The 23,516-nt window shown below is 37.3% G+C and overlaps 1 protein-coding gene across 1 annotated transcript in view; it reads left to right on the top strand.

The window, feature by feature from the left end:
- Positions 1–20,070, top strand: part of ASCC3 (activating signal cointegrator 1 complex subunit 3) — a 280,977-nt gene extending 260,907 nt beyond the window's left edge. Inside the window, exons 38-42 of the mRNA XM_055809674.1 lie at positions 10,377–10,528; positions 11,040–11,190; positions 17,035–17,241; positions 19,180–19,355; positions 19,455–20,070. Of these exons, the coding sequence (XP_055665649.1) occupies positions 10,377–10,528; positions 11,040–11,190; positions 17,035–17,241; positions 19,180–19,355; positions 19,455–19,602 (834 nt within the window). The 3' untranslated portion in view covers positions 19,603–20,070. The remainder of the gene's footprint in view (positions 1–10,376; positions 10,529–11,039; positions 11,191–17,034; positions 17,242–19,179; positions 19,356–19,454) is intronic.
- Positions 20,071–23,516: the final 3,446 nt, after the last annotated feature.

Below are 23,516 nucleotides of genomic sequence, written 5' to 3'. Positions count from 1 at the left end.
ATAAACTTATTTTTGCTGACGAGTATGTGAACGACAGACTTTTCATATCATCAGTGCTTCTTTGTTACAAGAAAGCAAGATCTTTCAAAGGGCTTGTGGTTGTATCTGGGTATGTACAGCAGGCCTCCGTCCCAGGTCCTCTGCAGGGCAGATTTGCCATCGCGAGCCATGATATGTAAGCAAGTTAAAAAAAAACTGTGCCTTTCCATCACAGACTATTAAACTTCTCCACTCTCCTGAGCTGTCTTTCACCTGAATCAGCCTTGTCTCCAATGGTTCCTCTTGCACCCCACCTGTTGTGTCCTCCCATTCATTCCTCCGATATCCTCTGGGCCGTTTTCATTGCTGGTGGCTTTAGGCTGTGTGGTGTTAGCAGTCAGTCAGAAAACTGTGTTAACAGCATCACATAGATAAATGTAGCTGATGGATTTCAGGTGAGATTTCACTCTCTTCTAATAAAAAAAAAATAGGCAACCACTCTTTAATTTTCCTGAAGTGTCTTAGAAGTTTTGTGTTATGTCAGAACTCAGTTCATTTATACTCATGATGAAAGATAGAAGTCATAAGCATCTAACAGAATGTGAGGAGTCGTATCATGGTGCTGCTCAATAGAGGAATGTGATTGTTAACATAGAAAATGGAAGAAATATATTCTGTTACAGTTTTCCTATAGTTAGCATTTGTTAGATATAGATGGAGCTTATAGCAAGAAAAAATTTAGTATCTGTATACCCAGAGTGAAATACAGAATTCTTTCCCTTTTACTGCAGAAATATGGGGACTAACAATAAGTAACCTTCTGGAAGGTGAACGCCTATCTGCTCCCACACCCATCTCTGTAATGAATGGCCACTGAGGCATTGACTAGACTGAACGAATGTCCCTGCTCTACATTGAAAAGCTCAAGTCAAAAACTAACAAGTTTATCAGTGGCAGGCTGTCATAGATAAAGCACTGAAGGTTCCCATGGCTCAAAAAAATCTGCCATGACTTCCTATGTGACCTTGGTCAAGGCCCTTAATTTTTATTTGCCTCTCTTACCTTTAATACTATTACAGTAGACTACATGTTCTCTTCAAGCCTAGCACTCTGCGTTGTTTTTACCGAGAAAAGACAGAGATGTCAGTAAGATGGTACCAAGCAGTCCAGTAGCTGCCCAAAATCACTTGTCCACTTCTTGCAGAAGAACATCAAAGAATAAAACCTCTAATGAAATTATTTGTCTAATATTTTTATAGAATATAATTATTATTGTAAAGACAGCACCCCACCTTTTTTTCCTATTTTTCCCATCTCTGATTTAAGAATATGTGAAACAGAATAAATCTAATCTCTTTTTTACTTCTTTTTTCAAGCCTTATATTTTGTGACTGTGTATTCAGCGATCAGTTCTTACTCTGCTGATCTAAGACTATTGCCTATATTTGCATTAATTGAAATGGATAATTGAGGCAGTAATACTGTCAGTCTCACATTCAGCAGGGCAGTCTGTTCTTGGAAATAATGTGACAGTTGCTGGCTTTGCATTGGGATTGGCCACAAGCCTCCACTTGTAGTATAATCGTTGATAAAATATTTTAATATTGCCAGGAGTAGAACTGCCATGGAGCTCAGCCTTAACCTTTGAGAAGTGTTTACCTATGGATGTGTTAAATGCATCTCAGTGGGGTAGCTGTGCACTGAGAGAAGATGGACATGAAGTCAGATTCCAAACTGCAGAATAAAGACTAGTTTGCAGAGGAAACATACACTCCCCCAAAATGAGGACCCTGTAATGCTGTCACTGGTGGCCTGCTGTTCCCCATCATGTTACTCCTCTGGAGCATCTAATTTTGACAGAAAAGAAAAAACTCTTTGGGTTAAGCACTGCATTTCCTTAGCTGAACGATCATGTGTGTAATACCGCTTTACCCATTCTAAAATAGTTAAAGACGTTGTTTAAATTGCAGCTTTTGCTACAGTTCTGCTTATAAAAATCAGTTTTGTGGTACAAGTTCAGAGTGGTCAAATATGCTGCCCCATTCAGCCACCTTTCCAGAGCTAGCTTATGTGCAAAACACTTGCTCTACTAAACTGCAGACTGTTCTGACTGATGGTGGGAGCTGTATCTACTGTTTCCCACACGGAAGGTATGTTCTGGCCATATCCACACAGCTGCAAACAGCAGAGGTGCCCGAGCTGTGGTTTCTGGACTAAAAGAATGAGAGCGTCCCTCAGCTCTGGACTTCCTGTCCTCCCTAAACCTCCTCAGTTCGTAACAGCCACTAAAACTGTTGCCTCGGGGAGCCATACCTCTTGGGTTATTTCTTTTCCTGCCCGTGAGGAAATGGAAAAGATCTTAAGTGTGTTCTGAGCTCTTACGTTGTCCGTTGCTAGCGCAGGTGTGCCGATCACTTGCTGCAAGGTGGTAGCAGTTACAGGAATGGCCTGTTTTACAGTTGTGTCTGTAAGATTTGCCCAGAGGTGCCCAGGGAAAGAGATAATTGTTTTGTTTAACAGATGCATTGGCAACTATAAAAAAATGGGCAGCTTTACTGAAGGGAGAGAAGAGAATCCAATTAACTTGAGAACGCAGAGGATTATTCAGAAACCAGCGAAGAGCAGAGGCCATATCTCTTTAGGTACTACATGTATTCTTTGTGTATGGAGTAACAGTCCAGCCGTAGCACCATGTTTGCAATGTTCCTTAAATACTGGCTGTTTTCATGGTCGGATGGCTATTATTTCACATTAGGAGGGTGGGAGTAATAGAATAATCAAAAAACTTGTAGTGCATATACTGACCAGTAATGCTTATTTATAGATACTAAACAGCAATGAAGAGCTTTGTAATGAAAGTACCCAGACATGTTGGGGTGGAATTACTTGCTGCCCGCTTGTGTTTTATAGGTGTGTATGTGGGAGAAGGGAGGGTTACCTTTGTGGCGGTGGTGTTGGGGTTTTTGCTTGCTGTGGATAACTGGTGAACTGGTGTATGGAAGCATCTTGGTGACAGTTTAATGATGATTTGGTGCTGTTTATATATAATCCCTCCCCCACCCATGACAAACCTTTTCCCAGTTGGGGCTGGAGGAAATGAGTAATGCTTAACCCATTTGTGTGATCAATTCACTTAAGCAGCTACTGTGAAATGTTAATCACAACTTTAATTTGTACTGCATTAGCATTTTGATTAACTTGTAGGCTTGCTAGCACACTTGAAGCACTTTTACTCATAGTTACAGCTCGGAAATGACTTTTTGATTAATTAAGTTTGTTAGACAGCAGCTGAGCTTCCTGAATGCTAACCTTATGGGGCTAAAAGTTCAGGAGAAAGTTACTGGGAATAACTGTTGCTGTTGAAAAGGATTCTTGTGAATGCACTCAAAAAATTTTAATTATTGACAAAATTTTACATTACTACTTTGAAACTGATTTTAAATTCTAAAGAGGGGAGATACATTATGAGAGAGATGCTGCTATATTTTTCACAGGTTTGGTAGATTTCTGTAAGATTTGGAACAAATGCTGTCTTTAAGACATTGTTTATGTTAGGAAACTGTGATTTCTTGCCAAGAGATTTTTATCAAAAATGTTTTATTGTATTTACCATTCACTAGCATAGTAGAGAATATCAATTTATTAATTATCAATTTGAAAATAAATTGGATATTGGGACTCAGCAAGTTCTGAACATGTTGCATTATGCCCTACCAAGTTTACATTGCTTGTATCACATTCCATAACTGCTTTTATCTCTGTAATACTATTAAAAAAAAAAAAAAGTCAGTAAGAACCCAAGGGTTGCACTCCACTAAATGCAGACAGTAAGTGACTTGTCCTTTCCCTGGTTTTAATCATACCAGTAATGTTACTATGGAGGCTAACAGATGAATACAGGGATAGGAATCTTACAAAGCAGCTAGGAAGGTCATAATTTGCATACATCAGTGAGACCTTTATGATGATGGGAGAATGAAGCATTAGTCTCTCGTAGGGGGTAGCAGAGCATATGGAAGTGGGAGCTGAATATGCTTGTAAAAAAGTGAAGGGAAAGGGGATGCAGAGGGCAGTATAAAAGGAGTGGTGCCTCCTGAATAGGATTAATTACATCTTATTTACTACATCAGATAAAGTACAAGGTGGGGGAAGGGGGGGGGTGTCTGTAGGCTGAAACTATACAGATGTATGAGTCTGTATGAGCTGTATGAGTCTGATTTAAGAACTCCTCCTTCAGATTAATACATTTCTAAAAAGTGATCTTGGACTAGATCTCTGAAGGGCAAAGGTTCCGTAGGTACCTGTTTTACCAATATATAACATACAAAAGGTAGTGACCTTAAAACCCTCTGCAAAACTTCAGACAAATTTCAACTTTTCAAGTTAGTTGTTGCTTCTGGAGTATAGAATTGAAGCATCGTAATCATGATTTGTATAAAACCATGAAAATTATAGTACATAGCATGTTTTAACATCTGGAAAAATATTTTACTTGTATTAGTATTATCTCAAGTCACATGTGGATGATAATATAATATTACATACTGGAAGGCTTCCTATGTTTGAAGCATGTATAAAAAAGATCTATTATGAATTCATATTTTTCAGGAGAATGGGTAAAATGCATACATTTTTGTATATTATTATCTACAAATATTTGTCATATAAACTTTGTAGTCCTAAACAGCTGTAATTAGGCAGCATTCTAATGATTTTAATAGACCTGTGGATCTAAAATCATATTTCTAACTGAAGTCTAGTCCTAGACAACATAACTTATATTAGCATACAGTGAAGACAAGAGTGGGGATATTTTGATTATTTTATATTGGAATACTATATACAATAAATTCCGGTGCAAAAATAGATACAAAACCCAATCAGCCTTAACTCTGCTTTTTGATGTAACTGCAGTTAATAGTTTGAAGTATTTTAGTCTTACATATTTCATTTCTTTCAAATACCTGTTTCCTTCCTCAAAGCATCATTGCAGAATAAGACTTGTATTTGTCTGGCTAAGAATGTTTTGGATTTACATTACATAAACTTTCAAGTCTAAGACGAATGTCATTCTGCTTAGAGGGCCATATACATTTGTGTACCGACCTTCAATTTCCCATATGAAGGCGCTCAAGAAAATGTCATAGTCTGTGAAGCACTGATAGAAAAATTAAAAACAATCTTTTAAGAGTGGATAAATTTGAGCCATGTAGCTCACCCTGAGTACTCCGGAAGTTTCAGCCCCCATCCACCAAGTCATTATGACCAACGGCATCACTGTAAGGCAGTTGACTATCAGCTGAGTAATCACAGATCCCAGATGCAATTCTCAGCTACAATGGCACTTCTTAACTTACCTTAGTCTCCTTAGCTAGCCTCTGTATCCAGAGCAGCTGTCATTGTTCATTTAGCATCGTTGCCACTTTCCTTAAATATAATTTAGCCACAAAATATTGACATTGATATTTACAATGTTTACAATGACATTTATATTTACAGTGTTTAAGTAGAAATGCTTAGTGTATTCAGTTATATGACAGGTGTCTTTAAACAGAGAAAGAAATTATTCCAAGCAGTATGCAATCTCTGTTAATAAGCTGCAAGCTGTTTCATTTTAACACTTGAATAACTTATCTTAAAGGAAAAAACAATTAAAGTCATTTGAGTAGATCAGAAATTCTGCTAGTTGTACAGCCTCTGTTCCCCTGCCACCTACCCAGTCGTACAAGAGTGATCCAGAATATCTGGCTTTCAAATGAAGGATGTGAAAGTAATACCAAAAACAGTGTTAAAACTTTGCAAGAAATTTCTAAAATAGAAGATTTTGCAGTCGGATATTTCAGTTGCTAGACAAAACTCCTAAATGGGAAGGGGGTTAGTGAGGCAGATATGTTAAATATGGACCAATTTAGTATCTGTTATTTTGAGCACATATTCAGAGTGCTTACAACACCACAGAAAAGCAATGTTTTGCTGTCAGTGTGTTTTGCTGTTAATGTTTTACTATCCGTGAGTGTGCTACACACTCACCTCTCCCACATCCTGCCTCCATCTTTGCTTCTCTTCAAGGTAGGGAATTATAAACACGATTTAAATTCCGAGCATCAGTGGTAACTTTGGCTAAAAAGAGACAAACTGTTAAACTTTAGCTTCATAATTGACCAGAAAGGTACAATTTGTTCAGTTTAAATAATTCAGTACTTAAGGATAACCAACCACTGCTTCTGAAAATAAGATGATGGAAACCTGTTAATAGATGCTGAGAGTTTCATATTAATGCACTGCTGGAATGAAGAAAGAAGCAAGATGATAGTCAATTCTGAATATCATCAAAATGAAAATTCTTGCCATACCTGACAGGTACACCTAGCATCAGCATTTTTGCCCTACCCCTGCCATGGTTTATAGCATATTACTTCCCATGTTGTTACAAGCCAAGCTATTTTTGATAACGGTGAACAAAATGTTAAAGGATATGTCACTAATTGCTGTTATTACTTTGTGGTTGTTCAAGTATGACCCTTGAAAGACTTCAAAGCTGACACCTGATTTTTTCATTAAAAACCATCTTAGTATAGGCCTCTGCTTTTATTCTCCTAAGTGCAGAAAGAGACCCAAATAAGATGATGGTAAACAGATTTTTCATTATAACAAGCAATATTTCCTTTGACTGCATGTACTTACCACATATTTTCTACTTTAGGTTAAAAAGAGGTGGGCTTAGGGGTTGTTTGGGTTTTTTTAACTTGTTGATTTACCAAAAAATATTTGTATGTTTTTTCTATAAGTAAAAGCATCTTTATAGTTCTGTTTCATTTTGTGCACTCGCTGTCCTCCTTTTTTAATTTTTTCTCTGTGATGAAATTGTCCTGTGTTGGTGAAATTGTGAGGCTAGAAAGGCAGATAACCAATTTATGCCATTTCTCAGTTTTTAATAATATTCTTAATCTGTTCCAATGTTATCAATGATAAGATATTTAGAAATTACTTCTTTGCCAAATAAGAGTTAAAGTTAAGAAGCCACACATTTCTAGAAAATTATACTGGTTTGTACTTAAAAATAACAACAAACAAGTAACAACTGGAGAATCTAGAGAGACTAAATATTATTTATCGGATAACATACATACTAAATATGTCTGATTTTTTATTATTTCTTTTATTTTCTTTACTTAGTTGCCACATTTTATATAACTGTTTTGGAGATAGGGGTATAAGTCAATTTGTTACCATGAGTATTTATAGGAATTTCAATAACCATTTAAGTATCAAGCATCTGTGTGTTTTACTTAGGAGAAAATGAAATGTGTGCAGGTTTCCAACGCAGCAGATGAAACAAGCCAACTTTACCATTGTTCTGACTTTTTCACAATGTCACTGTCTTGGATTTCACATCCAGATAGAGATGCTGTGAATAAATTCTATGGGTGAAGAAGCAGAAAATAAGGAGGAAAAGAGGATTTGCCATGTGGATTCATTATAACAATGTGGAACACAGAGTCTCACACACACAGGCTTTCCTTACTCCCTACGGGATATCTGTCTGTAGGCCTCTATCAATTTCTAGGAGATTTTCTATGTGAAAGGATCCTCCAGTTAATTTCAGTGTATAGCTTGTTTTAGATTTATCTTTCTCTTATGTCTTCTCTCTTCCTTTCCCCTTTTCAAACCTCCGTTGAAAGGGGTGGGGGTAGGGGAATAGATTAAAATAAAACAAAAAAATAAAAATAAAAGAAAAAAGAGAACAATGAAAACAGTGTTATGCGTGTATCCTCAGAAATTTTGTGAAAATACCACAGCTTCATGCTGACTAAACATACAACTTACTGTATTCTTCTTGCTGCTCATGAAAAAGACAGGCTATCGATGCACCCATTATTCTTCATGTATATAGAGCAGTCTTGTCATTGAGGAACATGATGTTTCAGGCTATGTCAGAAAAGCAGAAAGGAAAAAACAAGAATCAGGTAGTGGAGAATAGGACAGCGATAACATACTGTCTCATCATCACACTCAGAGACAGACTATGCCATGTGCCTAGGCTTCAGTGTATTTTAAAATGTGGAAGCGGGTAAAGAGCAACTTGTCCTGTCAGTTGAAAAGATGGGACTTCACTCTGGTACACGCTGAGAACAATTCCCTTTTTATCTGACTAAAAATCATGTGAACCAACAGGCCATGAAGCTGCTTCTTTCAAATGTGATTTCTAACAAAATTTTATTTTCTGTTCAGTAAAAATAATCATACCTGGAAATCACCTTGGCAAGCCAAGTGAAAGGACAGAAAAAGAAAACCATTAATGCTGTGCTGTGAGGTACTCTTTCAACAGTCACTAAGAATGTCACTAGAGTGTTTCAGGGTGCTGTGGCTTTTCCTGCAAAAAGGATGAGTTAAATGTTACATCTAGATCTTTATTAGCTGAAAGGCACTTTATCCACAATTCATGAGAAATGGGGCAACATTTGTGTAATGCAGGGTAACACTTTAAATATTTTTCTGTGTCACTGATCTTATCACCCCTATCTGGAATAAAACCTGTTGAAATTGCATTGTAAACTGCTAAAATAAACTGTGTGACTGGCCAGGACTGAAACTAACTTGTGTCTTTAAACTCAGTATTTCTCCAGAATCAGTGTAATTTAATTGAAATAGCTCTGCGTGTGTAAACAACTCCTTTGTTTAAAGAAGATTTCACTGTTTAGTTTGCCTTAAGTAAATGCTGCGTTTTGTTTGTCTGTAAAGCATTTGATTAAATGTGAAGACTTACATAGACAGCTTCTCCTCATTACACTAGTGGCTGGAAAATAAGTTGAAATGATGCAGGTATCTGCTGTCTGAGGAAGTATTAAACAATAGCATTTGTCTTTAAAAGAAAAACCCATGGAAACATCTTAAGCCTAGTCCTAAAAGTCAAACTACGACTCTCCTAGTACCAAGAAGATGGTATTTAAAGAAGTGTTGAAATTGTTCCATGTACCAGACTCTTTTCTTGCTTTCTTAAAAAAATATTTTCTAGTATTTTAATCAAACTCCAAATTTCTTACATGGAACACCACTTCTAAATGCATTACTTTTGACTGAATTAGAGTGTTGTTATATGAGGACCTGCGCTTTATTGTGATCATAATGGAATTAACAAAAGAAGCAAGACAACTAACATATTGCAGTGTAATTTTCTTCACCAGCTGAAATGCTTCTCTAAATCATAGTAATTGTTTTAATGTACTCTAGATAAGGTGAAATGTATATTATATATTCAAATAACTGCATTTACTATAAAAAAACCATGTTGAAACTAAAGCTCATGTTTGGTCCTTTCTCCTTTGAAGAACCCTTAAATTCTCTTTCAGACTAACCAAACGGAATTTAAGTCCAGTCAGGAAAAAAGCAAGCATAACAATTTTTTCTTGTCAATTGGGGCACTCACAATGCACAACCCATAATGAATTTTGCTGACTTAGTTCTTTATACTAGTGATACTTGTAGTATATCTTTCACTTGTATTGTCGAAAACATATGGAACAGAAACTCACGGAGACATGAAAGGCAGGATGCTCATTAACACTTTAAAGTGTGATGGGGGGGAGGTGTTTGCTTGGGGGTTTTATGTACTTTGGGAAAGCTTTTCAGATTCAGGATATAGGTGCCAAAGGAGAGACAGCCAAGTATCCTTCGTTCTCAAGACAGTCAACTGATTACAATGCAAAGGGTGAAATCCATGTTATTTCTGACTGCTCTTACCTTAAGTAAACTTGTAGCTATTTTGTAATCTTTCTTCAAGATTTCAAGTTAGCTGTCAGTGTTGAACAAAACCTCAAAAATGCTCATTGAGCTGAATTTTAGTGCATTTACCTAGTCCGGTTCAAGAGATTTTTTAAGTCCTTAGGTTAAAATGGGAATAATTAATGCTACTGGTAAATGACAGTAGCATAACTTTTGAACCAATGTAAATATGTTTTTGTTGTTCTTAAAGAATTCAAGGATTTTTGAACAATTACGCAGTTCTGGCAAAGCTCTCATGTCAAAATATAAGCAAATACTACAGTTAATTGTAACTTCTTCCTTTAGAATAATCATTTATTCCTTTCATTCTGAGTTGGATTATGTAAAAGAGAGGGGTTTTGTAAGGAAAAGATCCCACCTTCTGCTCTCATGGTGTAAATTACCTTTTCAAGAGTAAGAGTTGATGATGATGATGATAGTGCAGGATTTAATCTGTTTTTTCAAGGTGAGTGCAAAAGGTGCCTACTCCCATCAGTAGAGGTTGACGTAAATTCCTGTGTTGAAGGCCTAGAACTTCCTGTATGTTAAACATTAAATAAATGCTCTTACTTGTATGAACCACGTACACAGTTATACTTCCATCCTCTTTTGTTTTATACGTCTCCTTTGAATAGGCAATGCTGGACGTTGCAGCACATCATGGCTGGCTGGTGACTGCTCTGAATATAACCAACCTGGTGCAGATGGTGGTTCAGGGTAGATGGATACATGACTCTTCCCTGCTTACTTTGCCCAATATAGAGCTACAACATCTTTACCTTTTTCGGTATGTAATTCTTCTAAGCATTTGCAGGTTTGCAATTTCATTCCACTTCTGACTGCTGATTGTGTTTGAATGTCATTATTGTGCCCCAGAATGTTCATTAATGCACCAGAATCAGAACTCATTCTTTCACAATGATGCTTTCCCAAATGGTGTTTCTGTTCCTGTTTTCAACATTCATTGATTAATCAACCCCCACAGATTATTCTGAGAACCATGATTCCAGACAAATTAACAAGAGATTACTGGAAGAGTTCCAAGTCCTAACAAATCTATCTCTGTATATTAATTATCTCTTTATTTTAATCTGTTATAAAAATACATTAGTATCCATCTTAAGGTCATAGATAATGCTAAGCCTTATAGATGCCTAGATGATGCAGTAATTAATGCTGCCTGAAAATACATGACCAGCATTTACTAACAGAAACCAGTATCAAGTTTTACCACCAAAACAACTGAAAACAAATGTTTGCTTTCCCTCCCTGGGCATATGTTTTGCTGTCTGTATCAGGAAGTGGAGCCAAGGCAAAAGGAAGAGTCTGCGTGGAGGTTACCAAGGACCTATCGAGTGTCTTCCCGAACTAATGGCTGCCTGCGAAGGAAGAGAGAATGTTTTTGCTTCCATTGTGGACAGTGAATTGCAAACAGCACACATTTCACAGGTAATACTTTCTATCGGTGGTCATTATCAATGTGATTGGAAAGGAAGAGTGGTTGGGAAAAGAAATACTCTCTCCACTTCCTTCAGCAAATATCATGTGATGTTCTGTATAAAGTGTAACACATTCATTACTCTAATTTCAAGGTAGTGCTAGCTTTCCAAAGGTTCTTCTCGGCCTGTTTTCTTAATATTTTTTTCACTTATTCCCTGCTAACCAGTAACAGAGTCTGGTTTATGACTGATATTACCACATCTCTTTGCTCTAAAGATGCTTCTCTAGGTCACTCAATCTGCTGAGTGTTATCCACCTTTTCATAGCCAGCTATGCACTAGGAATACATGCATTGCAAATGTCATCGTAGCTGGTTTCTGAAGTGGTCTGTCAAACACCATTTTTTCTGAGAATACCCTTAGTAAAAGAAGCAGCGCTCATTTTTTGTTTGAAACAGAAAAAGCAGATGACAATTTCACACTTCACGGGGGGAAGGAAAAAAATACTATTCCAAAATGTTGAGGCTGCTAGAGTCTTATTTTCAGTTTGATTTTCAAGCCGTTCCCAGCAAAGGACAGCTATGTTCCATAGTATTCATCACATGCTAAGCCTACTGATTTCAAATAAATGTACAAAAGATGAAAACTTCAACAGCTACATTTAAAATCTTTTTTATTTGAATATTTAAAAGGACAGCAATATGTCTTGTGTTTGACTGTTCAGCTTCAGTTAAACCTTTTACTGGTATGCAAACAAGAAGAAAAGTACTTAAATGTCTATAACAGACATCTGCATTTGTAACTAAATTAACATCAAAATTCTGAATTACGAAAATGTATTGACATCAAAACAAGGCTTCCTTTAACAACAGATTTCTAACATAATACACATTGATTTCAGTCCAACTTTTAGATGTGATAAAAAATTAGAACATTGTTATAATTAGTTCAGGGAGAACTCAGAAGTAAACTTACTTAATTTATTTGCATAAATTGCCATTCTGTTATCTTTAAAAGCAAATGCAAATTGGCTCTGTCTGATATGATAATGGTTATTTGGCTCAAAAGTGCTTCAATTTGTGTAGCAATCTGGTGTCGTCTCTGCAGTGAGGCGATCCCAGGTAACATACAAATCCTGAATTATTCCAGAAATTAGTATGTTTAAAGCATCAATTTAAGTGCTAATTGCAGTAGTAATGAGAAAAAGCAGTACTACTGTGAGATTTGCATCTACTGCCCCATCAGTATGCCTGGAACGGCTGCTGACTGGCAGAGGATTTGGCTGCTAATTAAATAATTGTATGCATGGCAGTGTTCTCGTCTGATTCAATAGATGAAGATTAATCCTCAGATAAATATGTTTGGCTGGTATTGAAATGTCTTAGCAGTTTCTTCAAAAATAGCTTGTGTGTATGGTGTATGGGATGTGTACGTTCACAGTGTGCATGACTCTATGCCTCTATATATTTATGTTTGTAAATACAGATGCATATAAGAGGGAAAAACAATGTCTTAGCATCATATAAGAAGAAAGTTTCATTTCCCTGAGTTGGGAATGGCCGTAATGGGTCTAGCAAAGCCATGACTGTATTATGCAGGTCATTGCAAATGTAAAATCTTTATACCAATATTTTATATTCTTTACAGCATTTTTTTTGGAAAAAAAATATTGTAATACCTTGCACAGAATTAAAATTCATTTTGAGACTGCCTATTGAGCATCTTCTTATATAAAGTCTTTCAATACACAGTTAGACAGGGGCCAACCAAGAGAAAAATTCTGCAATAAATAATGCATCTTTATGATATATTTTCTAAAAATAAAAAATATAAAATCACAGAGTTTAAGCCTAGGATTCTGGCACCAGACCTGAACAAAATCAAATAAAGTGGTAAGTACACCAGTAAATTGCCAAAAACATTCTTTTTCCTAACAATCCTATTACTTCTCACTCACAGTATATTGAACCTCTATCTTAAAGCTGTTACTAGCACAGGACTAGTAAAAACAGCTTGAGCTTTACATAAATTGGAGGCAGACAGGAAAAGGAAGAAATTTCACATTTGGAAAGAAGAAAATGTCTTTTAAGCAGATTGGTAATTAATTTTTAAATAGCAGCTCTTGAAGCTGCTCATGGATTTGGAATATTAGGCTGAGTCCTGGGGAGACAGATTATTGGAAAAAATGCTAATGATGTTATCAGAGGTTCATGAAGAATTTCTCATGTGATTGTGATTTGAATCTATGGGTTTGGTAAGTAAATATATATATATATATAGTATATTTGTATATGCACACATTGGGCATGTTGTTAATGTAAAAGGAGATAATATGTGCTTAGGTCATCCTATATAGCAACTCGGTAAAATTGTCAAGAAATACCCAAGTGATGTGGGAGCCTGAGTTTAATTTTCCAAAAGTTAGTTATAATCCTAAACCTCATTGAAAGTCAGCAGGACTTTAAAAGCTGACAGCCTAAATTCAAAAGCTATTTAGACTGTAACACTGATCTTTGGCCTAAGCTCCATCTTTGTTTCTGTGATTCATTCTGAATCATATTTCTTTTACCAATCTTTTTCAGTTTCTAAGTCACTTAGGCATTAGGCACTTTTTCAAATACTAAGCTGATATTTATATTACTGAAAGAGAAAAAAGAAACCTCAAGATTGCAAAAGATATTATCCCTGCTGTAGTATTAGCTGCTTTTATTCTGGAAATATCTGTGTTCCTATAATCTTTTTCATTTTCTCCTGCTACTACTTGACTTTTTTTTTTTTCAGTACAAAAAATATTTCTTTATTTTCTTCACATTGCATGGATGATAAAAAGGCAGCCTGCTGTCCATACTATATCAATGATTGAGCAGTACTAACTTTGCCTTTAATTTTCAAATACACACAGCCTGAAATCATAGAATCATAGAAACATTTAGGTTGGAAAAGAACTCTAAGATGATCAAGTCCAACCATTAATGACCGAATGACATATTACAACCACTTTCTTATCTAATTAGAAAGTTACTGAGTTACTTTGTTTGCACCATGAAAGCTACATGAGGACATGACAGCTTTTGACAAATGGAATATGTTGGTGTTGTACAGTATAAACCAGATCAAATCATAGTCTTCAGCAAAGCAACAAGTAACACCACTAAAGGAGTTAATAATACATTATGATCTCTGCTGAAATTAAACCTTGTTCTAACATAATTGTAAGAGGGCCTGTTCTCTGAGATAGTACATGTAAAAGTTTTCCAGGTAAATGATATCTAAAATGTAACCAAAGGGGTGGTCACCACTCTGGTATACGTTAGGGTGCCTCTACTGAGCACAGCAGAAGTACGCTGCTTTGGTACATGGAGAGTCTTACACAATAGGTAGGTCTGTGCAGTTCCTACAGTAAGCTTCATCTTAAAAACCTTTAAACGTAAAATCATTTGCCAGTTAAGGTGTTACTACTCAACTTGTTTCATCCAGTGTGATCTGGGGAGGTGATTTTAGTAGTCTTGTGTGTTAAATGTAGCAAAATTCCAGCAATGGCTAATTCATTTAGAGTGTCTGTAGTGCTTTTTCTCCTGCTTCAAGGTGCTGCCTTGTTTTCCCCCTTTTCCCTTTCAAAGCTGGGACAAAGAGGGATGTCTTTTCCCTTAACATTCTGGCGGTTTATTTTCTGTTACATTTTTCCAGCCCTTTCTTAGCTAAGGCACTGTTAAGAACATCAGTGCAATTCATTGGCGTCCCCTGCTTTTATACGGCAATTCCTGAGTGCTCACAGCTGGCCCTCCCCACCTTCTCCATTGAACAGACACAGCTGTTCACGCAGCACACAGAGGAGGGGAGAGAGAGAGAGATTAGTTTTTAGCCTAAATCAGATTTCTCATTTAGTTCAGCCAGGCTCTGGTAATGCAGCCATTTTAATCCAAGTCCGCGCTGCAGCCAAAATGGGCAGCCCTGCCCTCCCCGTGCCATTTTCACCTCTGCTGACCCAGCTCTCTGCACAGCTGCACAAACGCTGGGGCTGGTTCAGGCAAGGAGATGGGAATGAGCATCCGGGGCGGAGGGGAGGAGGGATCATACCAGCCCTCTCGCTGACTGTCGAAAGGGCATGTAGCCAAACAGCTACATGAATGCTTGTGCCAGCAGGGGAGGTGGCTGGACCACTTCTTCCAGTGGCACTGAAGGTTCATGCTTACTCAGAGTACTGACGGGATTAGAGAATATGCTTCCACAATCAGCTTTAAGCTGATCTAAGTTCATGCTTCCACCAAAATGATTAGCAAGCTGATCCATCTCGCTGCACAATCATAGCATGGCGGTGCCAACGTGTTGGGGATGGAGAGGGGGACAGCTTGCTGGTGGCGAGGATGTTAGAGAGAGGGATGGCACCACCTTTTCCTGCAGCAGGGCGATCTTAGGTCTGCTTACCCTGGCTGCTGTATCCCTAATTATGTGTTAACATACACCATTATTGTCAGTATGAGTCATGGCAACAGTGTCTCCAAAAAGCAAACTGAGCTTTTATTAGGGCTCTAGGCCTTCCAGCACAGAAAAAGTAATCGGAGACACATCAGGCACAATCTAAATGAAAATAGATTTTGTTGAAACACAAGATAGTCAAGCCAGTACTTGAAAAATATACTTTAGTGTTTTTCCAGATAAAACATTTCTGTTCCATGCAAGTATTGCCCATGCAACTATGCCTACCCTCTTCATTCCCACAAGTTCCCATTTTAACATCTGCTGGCTCTTTACCAAGACCAATATTCTTTCCTTCTTCTCCCTCCCACCCGCTAGCTTTTCATATGTATTCTTTGAAAACACTGGTGAAGTGCCGATTCCTGTTTTGTTTTGCGGGTGGAGGGGAAGGAGGGCAGGGCAGCGCGTGGTTCTTGGTCTTTTGGGTTTGTTTTTTTTCCAGTGCCAGCCTCGTCTATCTTTTTCAGCCATAATGAAGCCACAAATCACTGCCTCCGTTCCACAGCCCATTTTTTCATTTCTTCCTAACAAATTTCATTGAGTGAACATGCTGATTTTCTTTTTTACTAAATGAAAGCCTGCATTACCCCTCTCCATTTTTGTCACAGCTTCTCAGGGTGCTTTTCCTTGTCTGATAGAGACCAAAATGAGTGATAGATACATAGGGCTGCATTTTCAGGATGCTGCTTTAAGGCTGAAGGGAGTGTCATGTTCAACTACACAAATTGTATGCCTCTAACAATAGTTCCCTGTACAAGGATGAGAGAAAGTTGAGGGCCTGTTGCAGTTCATGAGAAACCACAGAGACTTAAGATTCCTCAGGAGGACTGTAAGGAGGATTCGTGAAGATCAATGCAAGAAAACCTTTAAAAAAAAAAAAAACTAGGGATAACTTCGGATATGCGGTTGAACTTTTGGTTAATTATCTGAACTGATCCTCTGAACTCTCTGAGGTTTGCCCATTGCTAATTAGCACTGCAGTGACTTGTTCTTTATGGATTATGCTAAGGAAGTTTTAATTTAAAACTTAATTATACTAGTTTTTAAGTGGCTTATAGGGAAAAAAATACTTTAATCGAGAGTGGAAAGGAATTTTTCCTGTGTTCAGACCTCAGTAATCTTAGTGAGGCACGTGTAACATGCTTGAGAAGTTTCATACTTGTTTTATTTGCCTAGAAGGAAGTAGACTAAAAAGTTAATGAAAAGCATTTTATGCTTATGACTGAGAGTCATACAACTATAGATGATATTCTAATACATAATAAAATGTTATTAATATAGAATAAATGTGTAGACTGCACATTGAATCGTTATTGTTACAGTGGCAATGTTTGTATAGATCGTCTGGTAGTCCACAGGGATCTGTTTTTTTCTACAGGCTTGGAATTTCTTGTGCCGTTTGCCAATTCTAAACGTCAGCCTGAGCATTAAGGGCTGTTGGGATAACCCCGTTCAGCCACAGAACGAAGTGCCTGTTACTTCTGTGACAACAGACGCGCGAGATGACAGACGATGGATCAAGTTACATGCTGATCAAGAGTACGTGCTCCAAATAAATCTGCAGAGAACCCAGATGGGGTATCAGGTAGATTAATTTATCATTTCCTTTCCAAGCACACACATTTCCAATAATCCATTTACCTTATCAATAATGCTTTATACAGCATAACTGTTTTTTATCGTTTAAGAATTGTGTATATTATAAACTTTCAAAGCCTTTTCTGTGTTAATAATGAAGCAAATGGTTTTTCAGGTTGCAGTAGGGTAGTAAATAGAGTCTTAAGGTAAAATCCTAGACCAATTCAAGTCAATGAAAAAATTCCCTCATTTTTTACAAACCAGAAGCTCATAAAGTTCATTTGTTAGGGTGCTGTAAGCAGCGACAGTAGAGATGGTAATTTCACAGGCAGTATTTAAGTAGTCACCAGGCCCAAACTCCTAACACTTGTACTCTTGCATATCCTGCTTCCCTATTATATTCCCGTGTACTTCCAAATTGCATACCAAACCCATACCTATAACTATATTTCTACTCACAACACACCCTCAGGCCTTTACTGAAGATACTTTCCTCCTATTTTACATGTGAAGCTTTTTGAAACTACATACAGTTCTTTTCCACACCTAAATTTCAGTCCCACCCCTTTGCCCAGTTAAAGCACATCTCATTTCACCTTGGGCTGGTCACCTCGCTGGGCCCCCAGCAAGTCTTCATGCACCAAGACAGAAACACCAGCAGCTGCACAGGTTTCCAGCTGCTCTGCCCCCAGCAGCAGTAACTCAATGTACCTGTCTGTCAGCTCTTGTAAGCCTTAGGACCATGCCTCCTGCATTCAAATTGGGCACTGCTGACATTGTAGCTATCACTTATAGATGCATTTTTTGTCATTTGTATACCACGAGTGGCATATGATATGCTTATATCACATATATATGTGATTTTTTTATATTGTATATATGATAATGATTTTGCTAATTAATTTCTCTAGCATTTCAAACAACTTAAGAATTAGTTGCCAGCATTTTTGTTAAGGTACAAAGAAGAGTTCAAAATAAAAGCAGAGAACAGTTTTAGATGTTAGTTTGAAGACTCGTAAAGACAAATTTCTTTTGATAAAAATAATATGTTCTTTTGTAAGTCCTTTTTGAAAAGTATTCTTCTTTCCCAAAATACTTCTTGTCCTGACTACAGCAAGTACAAGGATGTCACCATCACTTCAATGGGAGACTGTCTCATTTGCAGGAGGAGAAAGTGTCAGAGCTCCTCCATAATTTGTCCTATTTGCCGTGCCAGTTACTGACAGAGACTTTTTCTAACCAGAAGCCGCAGAAAAGAAGGGAGCAGGAACATTTCATGAAATGATCACTGTTTTATAAACCTCTCCTAGAATTTGATCCCTCTTTTGTAAGAAACAGCTGGATCAAACTGTTTCTGAAGCTTCATTGCTGTCGTGGTCCTTTTCCTTCTGTATAAATCTTCAGTAAAACCTTTCCATCTACAGAACATGAAATGAATGCTGATTGAGTATGCATCATTATATCTTCAGCTCTCAGCAGTAAAGTCACAGTCTTAAAGAATCACTGAAATAATCTGTCCTTTTGCTGTATCAACCTCAGATAAAGACTTCAAGTGCTGTTTTTGTCTTTATATTAATCTTGAACAATACTGTTTAGCTTTATTTAAAGACACTAGGTTTACAATTAACCCTTCTGCAGAGAATAGCATTCGGAATATATTAGATGAAATTACAAAAAACAGAACAGTATTTCCATTCAAGTTTTAATAGGATACAAAATAAGTGGAACAGAATCTTGTACTCTGGGTTTTTCTCTGTGGACTGTGACTTTATTTTTTTAAAAAACGCTTATCTGGAAAGAAACAAAAAAATTTTAGTGTGCCTAAATTATAGTCTTATGTAACAATTCATGATAACATGGTTTTGAGCTGGGTTTCATTCAAGAAAGAATGGCATTTTGGAAAGGTGATTTCTAGCTTTACTAAGCTGTTTCTTTTCCCCAACAGGGAAAGCAAGACAGTAAAGCAGTGGCTCCTCGATTCCCCAAAGCTAAAGATGAAGGATGGTTTTTGATATTGGGAGAAGTCGATAAAAAAGAACTCATTGCCCTGAAAAGAACCGGATACGTCAGAAATCGAAATACTGTTTCTGTTGCTTTTTATACTCCAGAAGCTCCTGGAAAGTATGACAAATTTACAAATTAAGTTCTTCTAGTGATTATTTTTTCCAAGTAGTCAAGACCTAATTTCCAAACTAATTATTCTGCTTTTTTGCATTTTAGGTGTATCTACACATTGTATCTCATGAGTGACAGTTACCTTGGCATGGACCAACAGTACGATATTTACCTGAATATTATACCAGCTAGTAATTCAGCACAAGTCACAGCAGAGGTGGCTGATGCTGTGTGTCACCTGGCTGTGAAGTAAGGTGATCTGAAAAATCCATTCAAAGGAACTGGTTGTGCAGCTAAGACATCAGGTCATTCTGGATATCCAAAAATGAGTTTGCCTTAGTAGAACCAACTTCAAACCTCAAGACAACAAGGAAATTGAAAATGACTACTGTATTGACTCTGGTAACACAGAGTTAGCCACAGTGGCCTTACTCCTTTATGAAGATTTATCTTTTCTTCTTTCATCTTTCTTCTTTCAGAAGTCATATCATTAATTGAATTTTGACACATCTAAACAAAAGACTAAAAGATACTGTAATCTGTGCAAATTTTGGGCTATAGTCTTAATTTTGAAAAGTGTTCTGTAGCCTATGTATTAAGGTAGTTTAAATAGTCATCTTTTTTAACTTATAGGGAGAAATACAAAATTTGGTGTAAGAACTGCTGAAAATATTGATGAATGTGTTATATTTCATGTTTAATAAAAATATGTCCATAAGAATGTTTTGCATTAGATTTTTCAGTGTAAAATATGAGATGTATAGTAACAATATCCTCTTCTTACACATACTACATTTTGAAGGTACTCTAAAGGAAAAATTTCACAGATTTTTATTAAACAGTAAATCTGGTTATAAAGGCACGATAAATAATATAAAATATTTGCAGTATAGCAATGATGCAATTTATATAGATCATAAAGTTTACCCGTTACATGCATGCACATACGTATATATACACGCCACATATATATATTTCATATTTACAATTTCCTTAGTGTTTTTTCCTGAATTTTGAAGGACTAAGGCATATAAAATCAGGTGTCCTGTTCTAGGGTTCAGTGCTAAAGTGGGCAACTACATTCTGTAAGTAAAAGTGAGGCTTCAGTTTGCAACAGATGGCTTGATGAGCAAGGAAGACTTCTGCCAGACAAGAGGTAGTCTCTAAGAGATGCCCAGCTCGGCGATAATACCATGGAGGCACTTCCACCTGCAAGACATAAATCTGAAAGAAGTTCTGAAACTTCTTCTGAAAGAAGCAGCACCTATCTTCTGCACAGTGCAGTGATGAGACTGCTTACCTAGGTGTACGCATCCTGAGGTCAGTCCTCTTTGCGGCCTTAAGGGGATTCAAGATGCTGCTTGTGTGAGTACTTGGAGGCAACACACTGCAAAAACATCATGCATCTTCATTCAGACTGGATTTTAAACTGAGTATTAACGGTTGAACTTGTTCAGCTTTGCATTTAGCCGATAAGCATTACCTCTCTGAGGAATCATTTTGCTATCATTTCCATTGTGTTTCACCAGATGAAAGAATATGGCAGAGCTGTTGCCTGAAAGTTTTCCAGAAGAAAATGACACTGGTGGTGCTGCACCCACATGGAATCACAGAATGGCTGAGGATCTCTCTGGAGATCTTATGGTCTAACTCCCCTTCTCAAGCAGGGTCACCTACAGCTGGTTGCCCAGAACCATGTCCAGACAGTTTTTTAATATTTCCAAGGCTGGAGACTCTGCAACCTCCCTGGGCAACCTGCGCTCAGTCACCTTCACAGTAAAAAGTGTTTCATGCAGTTCAGAGGGAACCTCCTGTGTTTCAGTTTGTGCCCTTTGCCTCTGGTCCTGTCACTGGGCACCACTGGACAGAGCCTGGCTCTTTCCTTGTTAACATCTTCCATTCAGATATTTATACACACTGATGAGGTCCCCCCATGAGCATTCTTTTCTCCAGACTGAACAGTACCAGCTGTCTGAGCCTTTCCTCATATGAGAGATGCTCCAGTCCCTTCATCTCCATTGTGGCCCTTTGCTGGACTGTCTCTAGTATGTCCATATCAATCTTACGCTGGGGAGCCCCAAAGCAGACACAGTACTCGAGGTATGGCATCACTAGCACTACATTGCAGCAAAGAGAAGGATTTCAAAGGGTCAGCAGTTAAACATCTATTTCATATGTATCTGGCATCTCTAAATTGTAAGAAAAGTTTTTAAAATAATTCTGTAGTTGAGTGTTTTCAGAGGTCTTCACAGCACCTGATGTTGTTAAAAATGTTTTATTTCATTATTATAGGTTGACTTTATTGCCTAAGAAAATGGGACAATAATGGAAAAAGTTGTCACTGTATTTACAGCCTGCTAGATGACGGAACTGCCGCCTTTGCCTTTTAGACTGTATCAAAATAATGTGGTGCCACGTCACACAGCAAACAGGATTTTTTTCAAATTGGTAGGCAAAAGTTTGGTTATGCACACAGTTTATTAGTCCTGTGCCCATTTTTAAGATAATTGTTTGCTCTAATCTGCAAGTAAATTTTCACAGAAATTAAATCCTTTCTTTGGGAAAATTCTTTGCTTAAGCAATATATTGTTCCTCAACAATTTTAATTTATTAGGAAAAAGAGCTATGCCACAGTCAAATAACATACCAACATAGTGATGCTAAAAGCACAACACAAAATAATCTAACTGCAGACAGACAATAGCTTCAGTATTCTTTATTAATCAACTAAGGAGATTCTGTAATGTCATTTGTACCATTTGTACTCTGGTTTGGAAATATTGTATTTAGTTTCCTAGCATGGTAATTTTTTTTTTTTATATAAATAGCTTGGTGAAATTTCTTAATAACATATTTGAAAGGGGGGGGGGGGGGGGGGGGGTATTACAAAAGTATTGGATTCATGAAGCCAAAGTCTGAAGTAACACAGAATAAATTCAAGAAAATTGATTAGAATATGTATTTATCTGAAGAATCCAAGAGAAGGAATTCTGATGCATTTGAAACAGCTGCTTAGAAGGAACAATCAATACATTCAATCCAGTGATATCTAATGGTGGAAAGTGAGAACAGCTAACAGAAGTACAAAAATTAAACACGGGGAGGGAAAAAATAGAGATAAATGCTTTGGTGATGTAACTTTCACCATTGTGGATAAGTGAACAAATTAACAGCACATACAGAAATTTTTAATGTTCAAGTTTCTCATTCCAGTTTGCAAGCAGGTTTTTATTTTATCTCTTGTTTTCCCCTTTGTGGGGGCAGCTGCATTTAGTGCCCACCTGCTCAGTCCAAAACTTTGAAAGAGCAACAAAAAACATGCATGTTTCATTTATCAAGATGAATTTAAGTCTGCCAATGTGGCTTCAACCTTTCTGCCTTCCCCTATCCTAATCTGATAACAGCATCACAGCAGTACTGAGCAGGAGCAGGTTTGGGTATGTACAGCCATCACCCATCTCTTAAGGAGTTCTTACAATGCAATCTGTTGTTTAGAACCTCACTGAAGATTTTGGTTCTAGTCCAAGTACTGAATCCATCAGTGGCATCGTGCAGGTCTTCCTCTTGTAAGTTGAATCTTTGGAGGCCCCAATTGCATCCAGATGAATTCAGGGTTTTATGCGGCTGACACGAAATTCCTCTTCCTGATCATTAGTTTGCTTCTAGAGACCATCTCTAGGTGGTCATCCTGAAGGAAACTTCAAGAAGTCTCTCATCAACCTCCATCCTGGAGCCTAGTATAAAACTTGAACATTCACTGAATAGGCTGCATTTAAAGAAAGGTAAGTTCCATAATTCCAGTGTTCTAGGGAGTGCTTATAGAAAGAATAAGGTATCGCGCGTGCATCTGCTCTTGCACATCACAGCCTGAATCCAAATTCCTATGTTCCTCCCTCACTCAAGAAAAAGAGGCTGTGATATTTTTAAGACAGTTTGATGGACTGGTCTAACAGGGATCACTTCTCTATGAAGAGGCTTATTTACTGCATCTGGTTCTTAAATCATCACTCTCTTGTCTTGCCTCCACCCATCTCATTTAAAGTAAACTTCCCTTTAGCTCCTTCCACTTCCTGCAGACCCTGCATTCATACCCGTTTGGAGACAGTTATCCATATCAGGGCCAGGAAATTATCACAGAAGGTATTTTTAAGCTTAATCTTTCTATGA

The sequence above is a fragment of the Falco peregrinus genome, chromosome 7, assembly GCF_023634155.1.
Source record: "Falco peregrinus isolate bFalPer1 chromosome 7, bFalPer1.pri, whole genome shotgun sequence".
Classification (NCBI taxonomy): Eukaryota; Metazoa; Chordata; class Aves; order Falconiformes; family Falconidae; genus Falco; species Falco peregrinus.
Note: the sequence above shows the minus strand (reverse complement) of the source record. Positions and strands in the feature narration are given on the sequence as shown.